At 37.6% G+C, this 23,247-nt stretch overlaps 1 protein-coding gene across 4 annotated transcripts in view; it reads right to left on the bottom strand.

The window, feature by feature from the left end:
- CEP112 (centrosomal protein 112) overlaps nucleotides 1-23,247 on the bottom strand; it is a 422,424-nt gene that overhangs the window by 217,883 nt on the left and 181,294 nt on the right. For all 4 annotated transcript variants that reach the window (XM_078065962.1, XM_078065964.1, XM_078065965.1 and 1 more), the window contains exon 19: nucleotides 3,983-4,090. In XM_078065962.1, the coding sequence (XP_077922088.1) occupies nucleotides 3,983-4,090 (108 nt within the window). The remainder of the gene's footprint in view (nucleotides 1-3,982; nucleotides 4,091-23,247) is intronic.

The raw sequence follows: 23,247 nt of genomic DNA, 5'->3' as shown, positions 1-23,247 counted from the left end.
TCTTTCAAACGAGCTTATGTAAGTTTTTTTCCCCAAGTTTTTATTTAAATTCATGTTAGTTAACATATATGGTAAAATTGGTTTCAGGTGTAGAATTTAGTGATTCATCACTATGTAAGTGTATTTTTAAATTAAAAACATGACTGTCGCATTAAAAAAGAGAGTCATAATGTAGAAAGTAGGGAGTATAGAGAAAGAATCAACCATGATTCCATCACCTAAAAAATAATTAACATTATTGTTTGAATATTTCTGTCTGAGATCACGGGTGTAAATACTTTTTATGACTCTTGGCAGATACTGCCAAAATCCTCTCCAAAAAGGCTGCATTAATTTAAATTCCATCAGCAATATATGAAGTAAAAATTTCACTAAACTTTTACCAACTTTAGATGGTACATCATTGTTAATTCTAATTTGCATTTTCATTAATACTAAGGCTGAAGATGTTTCTACATGGTCGTTTATTCAATTCGTTTCTTACCTGTTTCTGTCCTTTGCCAGGTCATTCGTTGGGACATTAATGATTTTCTTATGATTTGTGCTAATTACTTAATTTATATGCTAATTATCTTTGTTATAAATTTATTAATTTCATAAGACAGTCGCTCTTTGCCTATCACATTCATTGAAAATATTATTTTTTTAACTTAAATAATTTTTATTTAGTCAAATGTTAATTTTCTATGGTGGTTTTTCTTATGTGTCCAACTTTAAAAAGCCAGAGTTGTGCCGAAACAATCACAAAATAAATGCAAATCAGGCACTGAAGTCACTTGGCTACATCTGGTTATACATCTGTCATCTACAAGATTATCATCAAAATGAAAATATAATTTTTAAAAAATATTTATTTATTTATGTATTTATTTATTTATTTATTTTAGAGAGAGAGACAGCGAATGGAGGGTGAGAGGCAGAAGAAGCGTGGGGGCAGAAAGAGAGGTCTCCCTCTCCACTGAGTGCAGAGCCCAACTCAGGGCTCTCCTCCACTGAGTGCAGAGCCCAACTCAGGGCTTGATCTCACGACCCTGAGATCATCACCAGAGCTGAAACCAAGAGTCCAACGCTCAATGGACTGTGCCATCCAGACACCCCTGAAAATATAATTTTTTAAACTCTCAAAGAGAATGCTTCTCCCCCTTATACTCACCCTGAAACACAATAGTTTCTGAGTCATATCTGTGTCATAGAAACAGTTTTTAACTTGTTGGCTTCCCTCTCTCTCCGGTTCCTCCACCAGCTTACTTAGAGGAACTGACATTTTTCTTGTTTTTATCTTTGCTTTTAATCCCAAAATCGTCTCAGTTATACCTCATAACCAGAGCATGATAATATGCAACACTTCTAGCCCTTCCTTAATACTCTTATTTATATTTGGCTGTCTTAGTTTCCTTCTTATCCCCACTTCCCACTCCAATGAATTCAACAACGTAATGAATTCTATAATGTATTTCTACCATCAACTCAATCACAGAAACATAATGTAATAGAGGTTGGAAGAAAGAGAAGAGAAAGTTTCTGCTCCCTTGTAGACTGCACTCCATTCTGGATAAAAACAGCTCTATACGATATTTTACAATATAAGAACTGATTTAAGAGTACAGAATCACGAGATGACTAATGGCCTAATTGCAGAGAAGGAAGAAAGGGGTGTGGGCCAAAAAGGTCACGTGACATTTTAGGGCCATGCTGGAGCAGGAAGCAAGTCTTGAAGCATGGGTGTGATTTGCTCCAGACAGAATGGAGCAAGACAAAGCAGAGAATACAAATAACAAAGAAGGACCAATTTGCAAACTTTACACCATCACTATGAAAGTAACTCAGGTATTTTTTACCAACATTTTAAGATAAAAGAGCAACAACAGAACAGCCATAAGGTCACATTTCAGATCAGATTTCCCTTTCATGGAACTCAACTGAGCCCCTAACTGCCATCACTTAGGAGAGGGATTAAAATTCAGTTAATCACAAGGGATTAATTAGTTTTTGAGGTAGTAGCCACTTATAACGAATTGAAAATATAATAATGAAAAAGTTATTCAGAATAAAAAAATTATTTCAGAATAAAAAGGTTCAAATATTGTCTTTAGAAAAAAATTTTCTTAACTTAGTGATTCAGCTATTTAACATTTTTCCAGATGTAAAGGAAACAAGGCAAGCAAATTAAACAAACAAGTAAAAATTAATAACCACCTTGAATATTCCAAGAATTAGCAGGAATACATTTTTAGAAAAGATGAAAATAAGAACTTTTTTTATAAAATAATTAAGACGCAGAGCACTGAGAACAAAATCCAAACCTCGTACACTGCCCCAGACATCCTGGTCTTAGGCCAAGCCCAGTTCTCGCCCCATCTCCTACAGCTGGAACCTTCCCCTCTACACTCCTGCTGAACCGGCCTTTTCTGTCATTTCTGTTCCTTGAACACTCCCAACTTTGCTCTCATCTCAGATACTTGGACTGACTGTTCCCCCAGCGTGGAATAGTATTCCTCCAGAGACTTCAAGGCTGGCTCATCCCGAGGTTTTCAAGATTCTCAGCACAAAGTTCCCCTGCTCAGAGGGCTTCCCTGACCACCTGTCAATGCTGGTAATCCCCTTCCCACCCCCGCCCAACAAGGCTTCTGTACACACCTTCTTTCTCCTTCATAAATCACTCTTTGAAATTATTTTGTGTTTGTTTGTTTGTTTTATTAATGGGCTGGCTGGCCACCAAAATGCAGTATATGCTCTGTTAGCCATTTGTATGTCTTCTCTGGAGAAAAGTCTGTTCATGTCTTCTGCTCATTTCTTGACTGGATTTTTTAGGTGTTGAGTTTGTTAAGTTCTTTATAGATTTTGGATACTAGCCCTATGACCCAGCAATTGCACTACTAGATAGTTATCCGAAGGATACAAAAATAGTGATTCAAAGGGCACATGCACCTCAATGTTTATAAAGCAATGTCCACAATAGCCAAAATATGGAAAGAGCCCAGATGTCCATTGACAGATGAACGGATAAAGAAGATGTGGTATATATATATACAATGGAATACTACTCAGCCATCAAAACAAATAAAATCTTGCCATTTGCAATGACATGGATGGAACTAGAGGGTATCATGCTGAGCGAAATAAGTCAATCAAAGAAAGACAATTATCATATGATTTCACTCATATGTGGAATTTAAGAAACAAAACAGGTGAACATTGGGTAAGGGAAGGAAAAATAAAATAACATAAAAACGGAGAGGGAGGCAAACCATAAGACCACTCTTAACTATAGGAAACAAACAGGGTTGCTGGAGGGGAGGTGGGAGGGGGGGTGGGGGATGGGCATTAAGGAGGGCGTGTGATGTAATGAGCACTGGGTGTTATATGCAACTGATGAATCACTAAATTCTACCCCTGAAACTAATAATAAACTATATGTTAACTAAATTTAAATAAAAAATGTTTTTAAATGATTATAAAAAAAATGTAGTATTTGCTCTGTGAGAAAAGACGTTGTCAGTCTGACTTACTGCTCTGCCCAGGGTTGGGACATGGTAGGTACCCAAAACTACTTCTTCAATGAATAAGCAAGTCAGACTTCTGCTCTGACAGGAACAGAAGGACTCAAGAATCACAATAAATGTTTCAATTAAATGTGCAGATTAACAAACCGCTGGAAAAGACTTCAGCGAAGAGCTAAAATCCTATTTCTGGATATTCCTGAAACAGATTTTGTTTTAAAGGATTCACATATATTGGTAATAACATTCTTAGTAATATTTCCATTGTGCGTGGATTTGATGATATAATGATATATTTTTAAGATTTTATTTTTAAGTAATCTCTATACCCAGTGTGGGCCTCAAACTTACAACCCCAAGATCAAGAGTCACATGCTCCACCAACTGAGCCAGCCAGGTGCCCCTGATATAATGAGATTTTTAAAAGAGAGATTATAAATGCATTTAAAAATTCAATGGCATCATCAAAATGGAAGACCAACCTGCTGTTCATATTGTTGTTTGACATCCTCCAGCTGCCATAAAAACTCCTTTGATTGTTTCTCACGAAGAGACTTGGATCTAGTTAGATCTGCTTCCACTTTTTCCATCTATAAAATTTAAAAATCAAATATATTTTTTAAACAAAAAATTAATTATATTCCATGTTTTTGTAATTTGTCCATTCATTAAAATGGCAGATTTTAAACACCCCCTATCCATCATAATGGTGAATTTAAAAATGATAAGATAACAAAAGCTATATCAATTTATTTACATATATTTAATAGTTTAAGTCAGGGAAATTAACACTGGTATATAATTGACTATATTCTAATGCTATAATAACATTGTAATGGAAATATAATTTTGAGCATTCAAATATTTATTCAACAAGAATTTTTAAGGCCTTGGCATGTGCTGAATGGGGGAAAATATTTGCAAGTCATATATCTGATAAGGGACTTGTATCAAGAATATATAAAGAATGCTTACAGCTGAGTAATAAATGGGCAATTATACTCAATTTTAAAATGGGCAAAGGAACTGAAAAGACATTTCTCCAAAGCAGATATACAAATGGCCAAAAAGCATATGAGAAGATGCTCAACATCACTGTCATTAAGGCAATTTCAAATTGGAACAATAATGACATACCAGTTCACATCCACTAGGATGGCTTTAATCAAGACCGACAATAGCAAGTGTTGGTGAAGATGTGGAGAAATCAGACCCCTCATACCCTGTTGGTGGGAATATAAAATGGAAGACGGTTTGGCAGTTCCTCAAATGGATAAACATGGTTACCATATGAGCCAGGAATTCCACTTCTGGGTGAGAAATTAAAACATCCCCACAAAGGGGGGCGGAGCAAGATGGCGGAGGAGTAGGAGACCTGGATTTCGTCTCCTCTCAGGAATTCAGCTGGATAGGGATCAAACCATTCTGAACACCTACAAACTCAACAGGAGATCGAAGAAAAGAATAGCAACAACTCTCTGAACAGAAAAGCGACCACTTTCTGGAAGGTAGGACGTGCGGAGAAGTGAATCCGAGGCGTTATTCGGGAGGATAGACGGCGGGGGAGGGGCCTCCGTCGGCCGCTTCTGGCAAGTGATAGAGCCACGGAGCACAAAATCGGAACTTTTAGAAGTCTGCTCCGCTGAGGGACGTCACTCTGGTGGCGAAGTGGGGGGTGGAACCCTCGCGGGACAGTGTGGTCTCAGGACCCTCGGGGTCACAGGAAGACCGGGGGTGCCTGAGTGCGGCAGAGCTCCCAGGTATCGGAGCAGGGAAGCCGGCTGCAGAGACGGAGCCCAGGCGCGGGCTCTCAGCTCGGGGTTGCTATAAACCGTGATCCGCGGCACAGTCGGGCCACTGCTCCTCCAGCAGGGACCCAACAAGCGGCAGATCCGGGGAGACTCACCTTCTTCCCCCGGGAGGAGAGGTGCGGGAGTGCACCGCAGGGATCTGCTGGGTTTGGAGACTCCACCCGGGGTCGGGTGCCAGATAGAAAGGCGCGGTCACAGGCCGGGTGAACGCGGAGTGTGGCCGGAGACCGGGGAGACGGGAGTGACTGACTGCTTTTCTCTGGGGGCTCGCTGAGGAGTGGGACCCCGAGTTCTTGGCTCTGCCGGGGCGGAGACTGGAGGCCGCCATTTTCACTCTCCGCCTCCAAAGCTGTACGGAAAGCTTGCATGGAACAAAAGCTCCGGAGAGCAAACCCGAGCAGATTACTTAGCCCGGACCGGCAAGGGCGGGGCAATTCTGCCTCCGGCAAAGCCATTTGGGAACCACGGCAACAGGCCCCTCCCCCAGAAGATCAGCGAGAACAGCCAGCCAAGACCAAGTTTACCGATCAATGAGAACGTCAGAACTCCAGCACTAGGGGAATACTGCACATAGAATTCATGGCTTTTTTACCATGATTCTTTAGTCTTTCAAAGTTAATTATTTTTTTTAACTGTCTTTTTTTCTTTTTTCCTTTTTTCTTTTTTTTTGAATTTTTCTTTTTCCCTTTTTCAACCAATATCTTATCAATCCCTTTTTAAAAAAAAAAACATTTTTATTTTTCATTTTTAAAGTCATATTCTATCCCTTCATAGTAGTTACCCGTATTTTTGGCATATATATATAAGTTGTTCTCTTTAAAATCTTGAGATAGTTTCTTCTAACAGATCAAAATATACTCTAAATCTCTAGTGTATGGTTTTTTTCTACTCCCCTGCCTGATCACATTCTCTCCCTTTTTTCTTTCTTTTTTTTTTTTAATCCTCTTCTTTCTTTTTTCAAACAACTTATCAAATCCTTTTTTAAAATTTTTTATAATTTCCATCTTTACAGTCATATTCCATCCCTTCATCATATCAACCCTTATTTTTGTACATATATAAGTTTTTCTTTCTTTAAAATTTTGGGAGGAACTTTCTTTTAACAGACCAAAATACACCCAAAATCTAGTGTGTGGCACTGATCTATAATCCAGCCTGATCATATTTGATCACATTCTGTTTTTGTTTTGTTTTGTTTTGTTCTGCTTTTGTTTGTTTTTATCTTTATCTTTTTCTTTTTTCTTTTTTTCTTTCCTTTTCTTTTTTCTCTCTTTCCTTTTCTTTTCCCACTGCTTCAGGTCTTTTCTGATTTGTTTAGAGTATATTTTCTGGGGACGTTGTTATCCTGCTAGCATTTTGTTCTCTCATTAATCTATTCTCCTCTGCACAAAATGACAAGATGGAAAAAATCACCTCAACAAAAAGAACAAGAGGTAGTACCGACTGCCAGGGACCTACTCAATACGGACATTAGTACGATGTCAGATCTAGAGTTCAGAATCATCACTTTAAAGATACTAGCTGGGCTTGAAAAAACATGGAAGTTATTAGAGAAACCCTTTCTGGAGAAGTAAAAGAACTAAAATCTAACCAAGTAGAAATCAAAAAGGCTATCAATGAGGTGCAATCAAATATGGGGGCGCTAACTGCTAGGATAAATGAGGCAGAAGAAAGAATCAGTGAGATAGAAGACCAAATGATGGAAAATAAAGAAGCTGAGAAAAAGAGAGATAAACAACTACTGGATCACGAGGGCAGAATTCGAGAGATAAACGATACCATAAGACAAAACAACATTAGAATAATTGGGATCCCAGAAGAAGAAGAAAGAGAGAGAGGGGCAGAAGGTATACTGGAGCAAATTATAGCAGAGAACTTCCCTAATTTGGGGAAGGAAACAGGCATCAAAATCCAGGAAGCACAGAGAACCCCTCTCAAAATCAATAAAAATAGGTCAACACCCCGACATCTAATAGTAAAACTTACGAGTCTCAGAGACAAAGAGAAAATCCTGAAAGCAGCTCGGGAGAAGAGATATGTAACCTACAATGGTAGAAACATTAGATTGGCAACAGACTTATCCACAGAGACCTGGCAGGCCAGAAAGGACTGGCAGGACATATTCAGAGCACTAAATGAGAAAAATATGCAGCCAAGAATACTATATCCAGCTAGGCTGTCATTGAAAATAGAAGGAGAGATAAAAAGCTTCCAGGACAAACAAAAACTAAAGGAATTTGCAAACACGAAACCAGCCCTACAACAAATATTGAAAGGGGTCCTCTAAGCAAAGAGAGAGCCTAAAAGCAACATAGACCAGAAAGGAACACAAACAATATACAGTAACAGTCACTTTACAGGCAATACAATGGCACTGAATTCCTATCTTTCAATAGTTACCCTGACTGTAAATGGGCTAAATGCCCCAATCAAAAGACACAGGCTATCAGATTGGATTAAAAAACAAGACCCATCGATATGCTGTCTGCAAGAGACTCATTTTAGACCCAAAGACACCCCCAGATTTAAAGTGAGGGGGTGGAAAACCATTTACCATGCTAATGGACACCAAAAGAAAGCTGGGGTGGCAATCCTTATATCAGACAAATTAGATTTTAAACCAAAGACTGTAATAAGAGATGAGGAAGGACACTATATCATACTTAAAGGGTCTATCCAACAAGAAGATCTAACAATTGTAAATATCTATGCCCCTAACATGGGAGCAGCCAATTATATAAGGCAATTAATAACAAAAGCAAAGAAACACATCGACAACAATACAATAATAGTGGGGGACTTTAACACCCCCCTCACTGAAATGGACAGATCTTCTAAGCAAAAGATCAACAAGGAAATAAAGACTTAAATGACACACTGGACCAAATGGACTTCACAGACCTATTCAGAACATTCCATCCCAAAGCAACGGAATACACATTCTTCTCTAGTGCCCATGGAACATTCTCCAGAATAGATCACATCCTAGGTCATAAATCAGGTCTCAACCGGTACCAGAAGATTGGGATCATCCCCTGCCTATTTTCAGACCACAATGCTTTGAAACTAGAACTCAATCACAAGAGGAAAGTTGGAAAGAACTCAAATACATGGAGGCTAAAGAGCATCCTACTGAAGAATGAATGGGTCAACCAGGAAATTAAAGAAGAATTAAAAAAATTCATGGAAACCAATGAAAATGAAAACACAACTATTCAAAATCTTTGGGATACAGCAAAGGCAGTCCTAAGAGGAAAGTATATAGCAATACAAGCCTTTCTCAAGAAACAAGAAAGGTCTCAAGTACACAACCTAACCCTACACCTAAAGGAGCTGGAGAAAGAACAGCAAATAAAGCCTAAACCCAGCAGGAGAAGAGAAATAATAAAGATCAGAGCAGAAATCAATGAAATAGAAACCAAAAGAACAGTAGAACAGATCAACGAAACTAGGAGCTGGTTCTTTGAAAGAATTAACAAGATTGATAAGCCCCTGGCCAGACTTATCAAAAAGAAAAGAGAAATGACCCAAATCAACAAAATCATGAATGAAAGAGGAGAAATCACAACCAACACCAAAGAAATACAAACAATTATAAGAACATATTATGAGCAACTCTATGCCAGCAAATTAGATAACCTGGAAGTAATGGATGCATTCCTAGATATGTATCAACTACCAAAACTGAACCAGGAAGAAATAGAAAACCTGAACAGACCTATAACCACTAAGGAAATTGAAGCAGTCATCAAAAATCTCCCAAAACACAAAAGCCCAGGGCCAGATGGCTCCCCAGGGGAATTCTACCAAACATTTCAAGAAGAATTAATACCTATCCTTCTGAAACTGTTCCAAAAAATAGAAATGGAAGGAAAACTTCCAAACTCATTTTATGAGGCCAGCATTACCTTGATCCCAAAACCAGACAAAGACCCCATCAAAAAGGAGAATTACAGACCAATATCCCTGATGAACATGGATGCAAAAATTGTCACCAAAATACTAGCCAATAGGATCCAACAGTACATTAAAAGGATTATTCACCACGACCAAGTCGGATTTATCCCTGGGCTGCAAGGTTGGTTCAACATCCGCAAATCAATCAACGTGATACAATACATTAACAAAAGAAAGAACAAGAATCATAGGATCCTCTCAATAGATGCAGAAAAAGCATCTGACAAAGTACAGCATCCTTTCTTGATCAAAACTCTTCAGAGTATAGGGATAGAGGGTACATACCTCAATATCATAAAAGCCATCTATGAAAAACCTACAGCGAATATCATTCTCAATGGGGAAAAACTGAGAGCTTTCCCCCTAAGGTCAGGAACGCGGCAGGGATGTCCACTATCACCACTGCTATTCAACATAGTATTGGAAGTCCTAGCCACAGCAATCAGACAACAAAAAGAAATCAAAGGCATCCAAATTGGCAAAGAAGAAGTCAAACTCTCACTCTTTGCAGATGATATGATACTTTATGTGGAAAATCCCAAAGACTCCACCCCAAAACTGCTAGAACTCATACAGGAATTCAGTAAAGTGGCAGGATATAAAATCAATGCACAGAAGTCAGTGGCATTCCTATACACCAACAACAAGTCAGAAGAAAGAGAAATGAAGGAGTCGATCCCATTTACAATTGCACCCAAAACCATAAGATACCTAGGAATAAATCTAACCAAAGAGGCAAAGGATCTGTACTCAGAAAACTATAAAATACTCATGAAAGAAATTGAGGAAGACACAAAGAAATGGAAAAACGTTCCATGCTCATGGATTGGAAGAACAAATATTGTGAAGATGTCAATCCTACCTAGAGCAATCTACACATTCAATGCAATCCCCATCAAAATACCATCCACTTTCTTCAAAGAAATGGAACAAATAATCCTAAAATTTGTATGGAACCAGAAAAGACCCCACATAGCCAGAGGAATGTTGAAAAAGAAAAGCAAAGCTGGCGGCATCACAATTCCAGACTTCCAGCTCTACTACAAAGCTGTCATCATCAAGACAGTATGGTACTGGACAAAAACAGACACATAGATCAATGGAACAGACTAGAGAGCCCAGAAATGGACCCTCAACTCTATGGTCAACTAATCTTTGACAAAGCCGGAAAGAATGTCCAATGGAAAAAAGACAGTCTCTTCAACAAATGGTGTTGGGAAAATTGGACAGCCACATGCAGAAGAATGAAACTGGACCATTTCCTTACACCACACACAAAAATAGACTCCAAATGGTTGAAAGACCTCAATGTGAGACAGGAGTCCATCAAAATCCTAAAGGAGAACACAGGCAGCAACCTCTTCGACCTCAGCCGCAGCAACTTCTTCCTAGAAACATCGCCAAAGGCAAGGGAAGCAAGGGCAAAAATGAACTATTGGGACTTCATCAAGATAAAAAGCTTTTGCAAAGCAAAGGAAACAGTCAACAAAACCAAAAGACAACTGACAGAATGGGAGAAGATATTTGCAAATGACATATCAGATAAAGGGCTAGTATCCAAAATCTATAAAGAACTCATCAAACTCAACACCAAAAGAACAAAGAATCCAATCAAGAAATGGGCAGAAGACATGAACAGACATTTTTCCAAAGAAGACATCCAAACGGCCAACAGACACATGAAAAAGTGTTCAATATCGCTCAGCATCAGGGAAATCCAAATCAAAACCTCAATGAGATACCACCTCACACCAGTCAGAATGGCTAAAATTAACAAGTCAGGAAATGACAGATGTTGGCGGGGATGCGGAGAAAGGGGAACCCTCCTACACTGTTGGTGGGAATGCAAGCTGGTGCAGCCACTCTGGAAAACAGTATGGAGGTTCCTCAAAAAGTTGAAAATAGAGTTACGGTATGACCCAGCAATTGCACTACTGGGTATTTACCCCAAAGATACAAAAGTAGGGACCCGAAAGGCTACGTGCACCCCGATGTTTATAGCAGCAATGTCCACAATAGCCAAACTGTGGAAAGAGCCAAGATGTCCATCAACAGATGAATGGATAAAGAAGATGTGGTATATATATATACAATGGAATATTATGCAGCCATCAAAAGGAATAAGATCTTGCCATTTGCAACAACGTGGATGGAACTGGAGGGTATTATGCTGAGCGAAATAAGTCAAACAGAGAAAGACATGTATCATATGACCTCACTGATATGAGGAATTCTTAATCTCAGGAAACAAACTGAGGGTTGCTGGAGTGGGGGGTGGGGTGGGAGGGATGGGGTGACTGGGTGATGGACACTGGGGAGGTTATGTGTTCTGGTAAGCGCTGTGAATTGTGCAAGACTGTTGAATCTCAGATCTGTACCTCTGAAACAAATAATGCAATATATGTTAAGAAAGAAAAAAAGAAGAAGAAGAATGTAGCAGGAGGGGAAGAATGAAGGGGGGGAAATCGGAGGGGGAGAAGAACCATGAGAGATAATGGACTCTGAAAAACAAACTGAGGGTTCTAGAGGGGAGGGGGTTGGGAGGATGGGTTAGCCTGGTGATGGGTATTGAGGAGGGCACGTTCTGCATGGAGCACCGGGTGTTATGCACAAACAATGAATCATGGAACACTATATCTAAAACTAATGATGTAATGTATGGGGATTAACATAACAATAAAAAAATTTAAAAAAAAAAAAACATCCCCACAAAACCCGTGTACAAATGTTCATAGCAGCATTATTCATAATAGCCAAAAAGAGGAAATCACCCAGATGTTCATCAATGGATGACAGATAAACAAAACGATGTCTATCTGTATATAGGAGTATCATTCAACCACAACAAGGAATGAAATACTAATACACGTTATAACGTGTATGAACCTTGAAAACGCTATGCTAAGTGAAAGGAAGTGGTCGCAAAAGACTATGTGTTATATGATTCTATTTATATTAAATATCCAGAAGGCAAATCCATAGAAACAGAAAGTGGACTAGTGGTTGCCTAGGGTGAGAGGGAGTTAGGGCATGGGAAATGACTGTTAAAGGGTATCAGATTTCTTTTGGGGGCAATGGAAATTTAAAATTGATTGTGCTGGGGTGCCTGGGTGATGCAGTCAGTTAAGCGACTGACTCTTGGTTTTAGCTTGGATTGTGATCTTGGGGTCATGAGATGGCACCCCAAGACAAGCTCCACGCTCTGTGAGGAGTCTGCTTGGGATTCTCTCTCCCTCTCCCTGTGCCCCTCCCTCTCCCTCTGCCCCTCCTGCTCACGTTCTCTCTTTAAAATAAATAAATAAATCTTTTAAAAAATTGATTGTGTTGATGGTTACACAATTGTGAATATATTAAAAATGATTAAATTGTACACTTACAATAAATTAATTGTTGGTATGTGAATTATATCTTTTTTTTTTTTAATTTTTTAAGTAGGCTCCATGCCCAGCATGGAGCCCAACACAGGGCTTGATTTCACAACCCTGAGATCAAGACCTGAGCTGAGATCAAGAGTTGGGATGCTTTACCAACTAAGCCACCTGGGCACCCTATATGTGAATTATATCTTAATAAAGCTGTTATTATAAAAAAAAATTAAGAGTCAAACGCTATGCCATATTCCATGAGGCCTCATGTGATCCAATCCCAGGTACCTCTCAGTTCATCTCTGCTAACTCTATACCACCACCACCACCACTACAGCCCACCTGCCTCCTGGCAGGGCTGAAGACATGCCAGAGATGCTCTTGCCTTGGTGTCTGGAAACTTCCCCTCAGATGGTCACATGGCTTCTTCCTCAAAGTATGAAGTTTCTGCTTAAATGTCATCTTTCTACTGAAGCCTTCCTGACCACCCTATTTAAATTACAGCCCACCCCCCAGTCCTCCCAGTCTCCTTTGCCCTGATCTACTGTTCCTTTTTATCACAGGACATATCACCTTCAAGTATACTACACAATTTACTTACTCCTTAGGGCTCATCTTAATGTCTGCCTTGCCCACGGTAATGTAACCCCATGTTCACGCATGTATCCCAACAATTTAGCCCACTGCCTGGCATCTATGGGACTCAATAGTCAAATGAAGAAAAAAAAAAGACAAACCAAGTGTACGAAACTAGGTTTGAGATTTGACGAATAAACAATTTTCAACATTTAATAGTGCCAGAGTCTCGATAACATGTTGAATCTGATGCTTCTATCACATACAAAATTAGAGATAATGTATGATTATCCTTGCTTGTTTATATGTGGCAAGAAAGAAATATTCTTACCTATAGTAATGAAAAATCACCCCCTATCAATAACATGAAAATGGCACCTTGTACTCCTAGTGCAGTTTTTCATTTGTCTTTCTTCCCCTGATTTGATTCTGTCTCAGAAGATATTTTTTTTTTCTGAGACAATTGGCAGTTAATGTGACAATCGTTCTACCACTGGCTACTCTATATTATTTATTATTCTGCTTCACTAATAGGTTGAGATATTTCTTTTTTTTAGCTTGTACATCATGCTCTCTTTCGGGTTACCTTTTGGTAACTGCTAGGATTAGACAAAACATGAATATTAGGGGAAATGAACCCTAAAAATTCTTCCTTCACAGTTTCTCATCTTAAATTTAAAAAATATATATATCTTTCAAATGCATTTATTCAGACATGATTAAACTTTAAGGCCCTAGGAGCAAAGCTGTTTGGTGAAGAGCAGCTAGTTACACTGGATGAGAACGATATGCATATGGCCACGCACTGCTGCTATCCAACAGTACATTCCAGTTTCTGCTTCTCACAGCCAGGTCTGGAGTTATCTAAATTATGGCATGAAATTTAGCCTAAGTATTTCTTTGTAAAATCCAAAGGGTGCAACCCTAATAGCACTAAGTCATCCGCTTCCAAATTCAATGATCAGAGTTACAATATTATTGATCCACAAGTAGTTGGTATTGTGGCCACGAATAAATTTACTAAGGAATTACTGAGGGAAGCACACTCAAGCCCACTTTGTTTTATTTCTAACTCAAGACATGGGTTTCAAGGCCCTCTCTCCTTCAGTGCTTTTCACATCAGACCTCAAGCAGAAGATTCCTTAGCTTGTCGCCCACAGTCTGCACTCCCTATACTCCAAGATCCTTGGCATTTCCCAAACAAGCCATGTTGTTCTTGATTCTTCAGCCTTTTGCTCTTTGCACTATCTGGAAAGCCCTTTCGTGTTTTTCCTCATCCAAACTGACAGTCTTCAAGGCTGTTAAGTCTCCTCTCCTCTCTCTGAGGTGTTCTTTAATCCCACCAACTGACCTAAGCGCCTTCCTTCTCTCTACATTCAAGGACTTAACATCTATTTTCATAGCATGCTGTGTTTTTCTCTATAATACGAAAGTGTTTCAAATGTGTGAGCTTTGTTTATTCATCTAGATCATGAGCTACCAAATAAAAGGAACTATGATTTATAATTCTTTTGTATCTTAATTATTAACTAATTGGCATGGTATGCAGAATAAATATGCATTAAATCCTTAAGGATGAATAAAATGATTGGCAAAAGCAAAAGGGGATGAAAAAAAGAGAAGGTACATCAAGGAGGGAAGACCTGGTTTATTTAGTACTTTTAAGACAGATCTTCGGGCGCCTGGGTGGCTCAGTCGTTAAGCGTCTGCCTTCGGCTCAGGTCATGATCCCAGGGTCCTGGGATCGAGTCCCACATCAGGCTCCCTGCTCGGCGGGAAGCCTGCTTCTCCCTCTCCCACTCCCCCTGCTTGTGTTCCTGCTCTCGCTCTCTCTCTCTCTGTCAAATAAATAAATAAAATCTTTAAAAAAAAAAAAAAAAAAAAAGATCTTCATAGGAAGTTGATTTTAGGTTCTTATTTTATCTCGGCACAGATTGGATATTAAAAGTAAATAATAAATATTTAAATAGTTAAAATATTTAGAGTTTAAAATAAAAACTAAGGGCTCTATGTATTCAAAGTTTGTAAAAAAATAGAATATCTTCAAGAAAAAAACAGAATCCTCTTCTACCACCAAAACAGATAAGAATTTAAAAGACATGAAAAGACCTCTTATACCTAAACATTAAGGCAAATTCAAAGTAAATAACTGATACAAGAAAATGAAATGCATGTCATTTTAGATGATACTGACCGAAAATGCAAGGCCCCACTCCATTTTCCTTCAACAATTTAACAAAAAAATGTAAAAAGGCTTGTAAAATACTTAGTTTGTATAAAAACACAGTGTTCTCAGTTGCCATAGATACAAAAGATTCTGCTTCCTCATACATCATTCCACATTCCACTCAACTTCAAGTGTTAGGAAAATAACAACAACAACACTCCTTTATTGTGTAACTCTGGCTTCAAGAAAACCTAAGAGTAAAGCTTGGTGGTCAAATTAGGAGCAAAAAGGGGTTGGGTGTATTTCTGTGAATGTTTAGTGTTTAAAGAAGGAGGGGGCGGGGGTGTGTTTTCTTCCTATGGTGCCTCAGGCAGTCGGTACTTTGGCTACACGGAAGAAAACCCAAGTGACCAAGCATAGCTTAAACAACATAGGCCCTTTATGTTTTCCTTGTGCCACAGGTTCAGAAATAGGCTGCTACCCTGGCAGTTCAAAGATGTCAGAGTTAAGGTCTCTGCGATTCAACTTTCCCGTAATAGTTGCAAAATGGCTTCTACTGCTCTGAACATCTGGGAAGGGAAGGGCAAAGGGAGAAGGCCAAAGGTTCCGTCTTAGCTGAGCCGAAGACCCTTTTAAGGAGCTTTCCTGCAAGTTCCTGTCAATAGCAAATTAATTATGCTGTTTGCATCTCATTCACTAGAACTACATTAAAAAATAAGCTCCATCTGCAAGGTGAGAAACTGCAGTTTTAAAACTGTGTCTAATGTTGCCCTAAATAAAATCAGGGCTCTATGAGTAAGAAAGCAGGCATGGACATCTGGCGTCACTATCAAACAGGGTCATAAGTTATCGCTCTTTCTCTAGTACAGTCCTCTTTTGTTACTATATTCGGAGTAATTCGATGTGTACAATTCACATTATAACAAGCAGACAGTTGTATAGGAATATACAATTCAAAATATATTTGTATTAAATACATATTCAGGTAAACTATAAAAAACTGTCCTTCAAGTATGATCAGATAGATAGATCGATCCAACGATCAGTAGAAACAGGCAGGCAGGCAGGCAGACAGATACAAATGGCAGAAAGACAGATCATTATTTCTGTGCTTGGCTAAAGACTCAGTAGAAACTAATATCCTTAACAGGGAAAACCCATGAACACATTAATTGATTATATCTACAGTTCTGTGAGAAAAAACCATAAATTGATACAAGACAGATGATATCTCTGGTACCTGTGACAATCGATTTGTGGGAGTTCTTGATCTGCTCTGGATATGAATTTTGGGCTCCACACCTGAAATACAAAGGTCTTCTCTCACTCTGCAGTTGCCTTTCCACTTTCTACTGGTCAGAAGGTTTTTCTTAATTAATAAATTAATTTATTATTGAGCAGAATGAGCAGAAGGTTTTTCTTAATTAATAAATTAATTTATTATTAAGTAATTATATTATAATTATATTATTATAATTAATTATTAATTAATAAAGTTTTTAAAATATTTTGGGTTTTTTATGCCTTTTTGTTTCTTATTTAGAAAATCTTTACTAGTTCCAGCTATCAAATATGTTTCTACATTTTCTTCTGAAAGTTTTATTGTTTTACCTATCACTTGTACATCTATAATCCTGGAATTAATTTTGTGAATGGGGTAAAAAATGAGGCAAGATTCTTTTTTCCCCCCACGCGGCTATCCAATTGACGTGGTGGCATTTATTGATCACTCTTTCCCTGCTGTACTTCAGCACTTCTTTCAACATGAGTCAGACTGATCATGTATGTGCGAGTCTAATTTGGGGTCTCTTTCTTCTGCAACACTGATCATCCTTGTGCCCAAACTATGCTGTATTAATTACTGAAGCTGAATATTCGTCTCAATAGCTGGTCCTATACGTTGTGCTCTTCTTCCAGATTGCCAGAGCAGTTCTTAGCCCTTGGCATTTTCATATACGTTTCAGAATCAGCTGTCAGTTTCTCTCACTTCCCTTCACCCCACCAAAAAAAAAACCCCAAAACCCAAAAAAAAACAAGACCCAAAAAAACCACTACTAACATTTTGATTTTCAGAACTGTGCTGATTTTATAGATGAATGTGGGGAGAACTGACGTGTTTATGACATTGAGTCTTTGAACCCGCCAATTTATTTAGGTCTTCTTTGGTTTCTCTCGATAATGTTTTCCAGTTTTTAAAACAGAGGCCTTGCACGTTTTTTGCTGGATTTATTCTTAGGTACGTTTGTGAAGCTTTCTCGTGCTATGACATCTTTTTCAAAGTTTATTTTCTATTTGTTGGCTGCTGATATATAGAAATAAAACTGCATTGTCTATCTGATGTTATACTCAAGTGACTTGACTAAATTCATTACTAGTAACATTTCAACAAGTAAACATTTAAGAAATTTGTAGTTACAACAAAGATGCCATAATTGCAGATAAATGCAGAACTCACTGGGCTAGCTTAGATGTCCCTCGCCTGTGTTCTCTGACTGATGTTTATTCCACCAGTCATACCATTTATTAAGTCACACACTTTTATGTGCTAGTCTATCACACAAGCCACAAGTATGTCTTAATAATCTCTGAATTCCCAGAATCAACAACAATGGCTGGTATAGAGCAAGTATTCATAAATTTTTTATAAATGAATGAAAGAAGAAGTCAAATCTGTTGAATCCTTGGCCAGTAAGTCAATAAAATAACTGAGGTATTAAAAAATAATAATGTTACTCTTTCACAATCAATAACCCTTCCAATCAGTCAAATGCAGGGGAAAAAATGACATATTTTCTGGTCCAATGTCCTCAGGAGATTTTTTTGGCTTATTTTTTGTCTGCAAAGGAGATTAGTCATAGACAAATATTACAAGGAAAAAGCTTCACTTACTCCTCTTACATTAAGCATTTAGGGATAAAAGTAAAATTTCTTTGTTTTGCTGCTGCTGTTGTTTAATTTTGTTTTTCAAAGCCAAATAGTTACACATATTCTCTGGATATGGTCATTTGGAATTGATGAATTACCACAATAGCCTCTATTGAGACATTTAACTATAATTCTAGAATTTTACTTCTGCTACATAATCTCATTTAAAGACAAAATTCCAAATGTTAAAAGGGTAGAGAGATTTCTCCATTATCATCAAAAAGTAACTGAGAGGAAATGCTTCTATTTATATTGGATCTTCTATTATCGTAAAACTGGTCTAAAAAAAACTTATTTAAAATTACAGGAGCCAGCAAGACCCTTAAAGGACAAGAGGACAAAGGTAAAAGTCACAATGAATGGTTCCTATGAGGACTCTTTCTTTGTCTGTTTGCTATCCATTTACACTTAATGACACAAATATATCCAGAGGGCATTCTTTCTTCCTTGTAACTTGAGAATTTTTTTCAGGTATTCAACAGCAATAATACGTGATGAACTAAATTTACAATCTCTAAGACTACAAGAAACTGCTAACAAGTTTCAAGTGTAGGAGGAGCCAGAACAACCTCACTAGTTAACAGCAATGTTTCAGAATTTTGTTTGCATGGCAAGCCAGTGGATTCTCCAAGTGCAAAGCTAATATCATGTAGCTGATGACTGTAAAAAAAAAGGAATCGAATTTAAAGTCAGATATTTAGCAGCAAATACAATTTAATGAGGATGTATTTTCAAGGGGAGAAAAATTAACTACAAGTCAAGTGGCTAGTGGAAGCCCCAGGAGGAACTAGTTAGCTGACATTCATGCAGTCAGTTTATAAGATTAAGAAGTTTCACTTAAGAATTCCTGCCAGTACTTCAAAAAACATAGCTGTCTTTTTCAGTCACAGAGAATAGGTAAATATAGAACACTATTTCTTTTAAAAATATGATTATATACATATATGTGGAAAATTCTACCACAGTAGTACATTTTCACAATTAAAATATGTATATTTTACATAACTAATTGCTGACAGCTAACATTTATAATAGATTTCACCATTGGAGTAAAAATTAGGTTATTGAAGCAATCTTAAATGAGATAAAAAGTTCTTCAAAGTGAAAGAAACAGTGTGAAGCAATTTTTTTTTTAAACTTTCTCTGTTCCATTTTCTCTCCTGGGCCTCATTTTTGAAATAGCAATTCGCTTTCAAAAACAAACTCAAAGCTTTTATTTTTTTTTAATTCAAATTCCCATTGTCTGCTATCTGCAGCAGTTTCCAAATGGAAAAAGATGCCCTAAGTTCGGCTGGCTTTTACACAAAAGATTTTAGTAAGAAGAGAAAAGAGCAGTTCAAGACAACAACAGAAAGGAAGACTGCTAAAAAAATATACTATGGAAAATCTGAAAACATCATGATTCTCCAAATAATGAATCTGCTGATTTTTTAAGAATTTGAGCTATATCAGATGGACACATTTTAATCGATTGATAATCTGGAGTAGAGGACTTCTAATTTACCATGTTTTGACATATATATTTTACTTAACATTTGTTAAAATTTGCCAGGTAAGAATTGATTCGTGAATGAGCCCAGCTATACGGATTCCATCATAAATGATGTTCTTATTGTTATACTTACACCAAAGGTGCTTTCTCTAGGGGAACCCTCCTACACTGTTGGTGGGAATGCAACCTGGTGCAACCACTCTGGAAAACAGTATGGAGGTTCCTCAGAAAGTTGAAAATAGAGCTACCATACGATCCAGCAATTGCACTACTGGGTATTTACCCCAAAGATACAAATGTAGGGATCCGAAGGGGTACGTGCACCCCGATGTTTATAGCAGCAATGTGCACAATAGCCAAACTGTGGAAAGAGCCAAGATGTCCATCGACAGATGAATGGATAAAGAAGAGGTGGTATATATATACAATGGAATATTATGCAGCCATCAAAAGGAATAAGATCTTGCCATTTGCAACAATGTGGATAGAACTGGAGGGTGTTATGCTGAGCGAAATCAGTCAATCAGAGAAAGACATGTATCATATGACCTCACTGATATGAGGAATTCTTAATCTCAGGAAACAAACTGAGGGTTGCTGGAGTGGGCGGGGGGAGGGATGGGGTGGCTGGGTGATAGACATTGGGAGGGTATGTGTTATGGTGAGCGCTGTGAATTGTGCAAGACTGTTGAATCACAGATCTGTACCTCTGAAACAAATAATGCAATATATGTTAAGAAAAAAAAAAGAAGAAGATAGCAGGAGGGGAAGAATGAAGGGGGGGAAATCGGAGGGGGAGACAAACCATGAGAGACGATGGACTCTGAGAAACAAACTGAGGGTTCTAGAAGGGAGGGGGGTGGGAAGATGGGTTAGCCTGGTGATAGGTATTAAAGAGGGCACGTTCTGCATGGAGCACTGGGTGTTATACGCAAATAATGAATCATGGAACACTACATCAAAAACTAATGATGTAATGTATGGTGATTAACATAATAATAAAAAAAAGAAAAAAGACACAAAGGTGCTTTCTCTATTTCAGAAACTCAGTTGCACTTGGCAAAACTATTTATGATGGAAACCACTGAAGATTACTTCTTCAACAGAAGACCATCAAAAGAATTTGCTGCTCATCGGCTGCCATCACTGTTATTTTTCAAGGAGCCTAAATCAAGCACCACTGGGCAGATCAGACATGGTGAGGACTATTCACAAAGACAGGACACAGGAGTGGGGTATGTGGAGGAGGGGCGTGCACTCAGTAGGGTCCTTCATGGGATCATTTAACCAGTCCATAGAGATATGATACCTAGAAGACAGGAACACTTGAATTCAACACCCAGAAGTGGGAGAGTCAAATGCATCTGGCAGGATTGGTGAAGCAAAATAGAAGAAGACCATGAGCCAGGCACGTAACAGAACAGTCAGACATATGAGGGTAGAACAATTAAGGGTGGTTCCAGAATTAGTTCCACACATACTATTGTTCATCTTTCCATATTTTATGGCAGTCTTACTCTGTGGCTAGGTAGGGTTCTTAATTTAACGGCTCCTGAGATGACATTATCTCCAGGGCTTTCAGTTTTGCCACACAACTCAGGCTACTTTTTCATCTTAAAAAAAAATTTATCAGTTTGAAAGCATTACCATTATTGTGTATTAAACTGTTTTCTTAATTTCATTTGCAGATATTTCATTGCTAATATATAGAAGTATGGCTAAATTTCATATATTGGTCTTGTATCCTGAAAACTTGTTTAAATCATTTATTCTCATATTTCTTGTACAGATTTTGACCATACAGAATGATTATGTCATCTGAAGATGTGTACTTCCTCCTTTCCCATTTATATGTTTGCTTTCTTTCTTTCTTTCTTTCTATCCCTTCCTTCCTTCCTTCCTTTTATTTTCTTTCTTTCTCTCTCTCTCATTACTTTTCTTTCCTTATTTTGCCTTAGTGCACTGGCTAGAATCTCGAATACAATGTTGAAAGAGGTGTCAAAAGCAGACATGGTCTCTTCATTCTTAGGAGGAAAAGCATTAAGCCCTTCAACATTAAGTATACTAGCCGTAGAGTTTTCATAGATGTCCTTTATTAGGTTAAGTAAGTTTGCTTCTAGTCTTAATTTGCCATGAATTTTTTAAATCATGAATGGTGTTGAACTTTTTAAATGTTTTTTCTGCCTCTACTGAGATGATCATGTTGTTTTATCCTTTATCAATATGTTAATAAGCCAATTAATTGACTTTCAATTAATGTCACGTAACATATTTATATGTTTAACATATGTTATATGTTTTAACATTTCAATGTTAAAACCACCTGGGATTCCTGGAATAAATCCCACTTGATTGTGATGTATTATCATTTTTATATGTTTCTAGACTCCATTTCCTCAAATATCATTAAGGATTTTTGTGTCTATATTCATGACAGGTAGTATTTTGTAGTTTTCTTGTAGTATCTTTGGCTTTGATCATAGAGTACTACTGGCCTTATAGAATGAACTGGAAAGTGTTCCTTCCTCCTCAATTTTCTGAAAGAGTTTTCAAAAAACTAAAATTATGTTTTCTTTACTATTTGATGGAAACCACCAGTGAAGCCATCTGGCCCTGGGCTTTTCTTTGTGAAAAGATTTTTGATAGTCAATTAAATATCTTTATTATATGACAATTCAGACTTTCTATCTCTTCTTGAGACAGTTTTAGTAATTTGCATCTTTCTATGAATTTGTCCATTTCACCTGAGTTTTGTTTTCACAACCTTATAATTCTTTCATTTTCTATAGACCAGTAATGGTGTCCTCTCCTCTTTTATTCCCAACCTTATTAATTTGTTTCTTCTCACTTTTTCCCCCATCAGTCCTGCTAAAGATTTGTCAATTTTGTTGATCTTTTCAAAGAACCAACTTTTGACTTCATTAATTTTCTCTATTTTTTTTTTGCTTTCTACTTCTTTGCTTTCTGCAAAAATACAAAAATATTTAGTATCTCCTTTCTCCTTGCCTGGGCTGAAACTTCCTTTTCTTTTTGTGGTTTCTTAAGATGAAGTTAACATTACTGATTTGAGAACTTTCTTTTGGGATATAGATGTTTAAAGCTATAAACTTTTCTCTAAGTACTGCTTTAGCTGCATTCCATAAATTTTGATATGCCATGTTGTTTTAATACAGTTCAAAATATTTCCTAATTTTCCTTGTAATATCTTCTTTGGCCCATGAGTTATTTATAAGCATGTTACTTAATTTCCAAATATGTGGGGACTTCCCAGATTTCTTATTGTTGTTTACATCTAATTTATTTTCATTGGGGTCAAATAACACATTTTGCATGACTTTAATCCTTTTAAAAGTTATTGAGAATTGCTTTGCATCCAAGCATATGGTCTCTCCTGGGGAATGTCCCTCAAGAGCCTCTATGGAGTGATTACTGGGTGGAGTGACTTAAATACCCC

Source organism: Halichoerus grypus, chromosome 2 (assembly GCF_964656455.1).
Source record: "Halichoerus grypus chromosome 2, mHalGry1.hap1.1, whole genome shotgun sequence".
Lineage (NCBI taxonomy): Eukaryota > Metazoa > Chordata > Mammalia > Carnivora > Phocidae > Halichoerus > Halichoerus grypus.
Note: the sequence above shows the minus strand (reverse complement) of the source record. Positions and strands in the feature narration are given on the sequence as shown.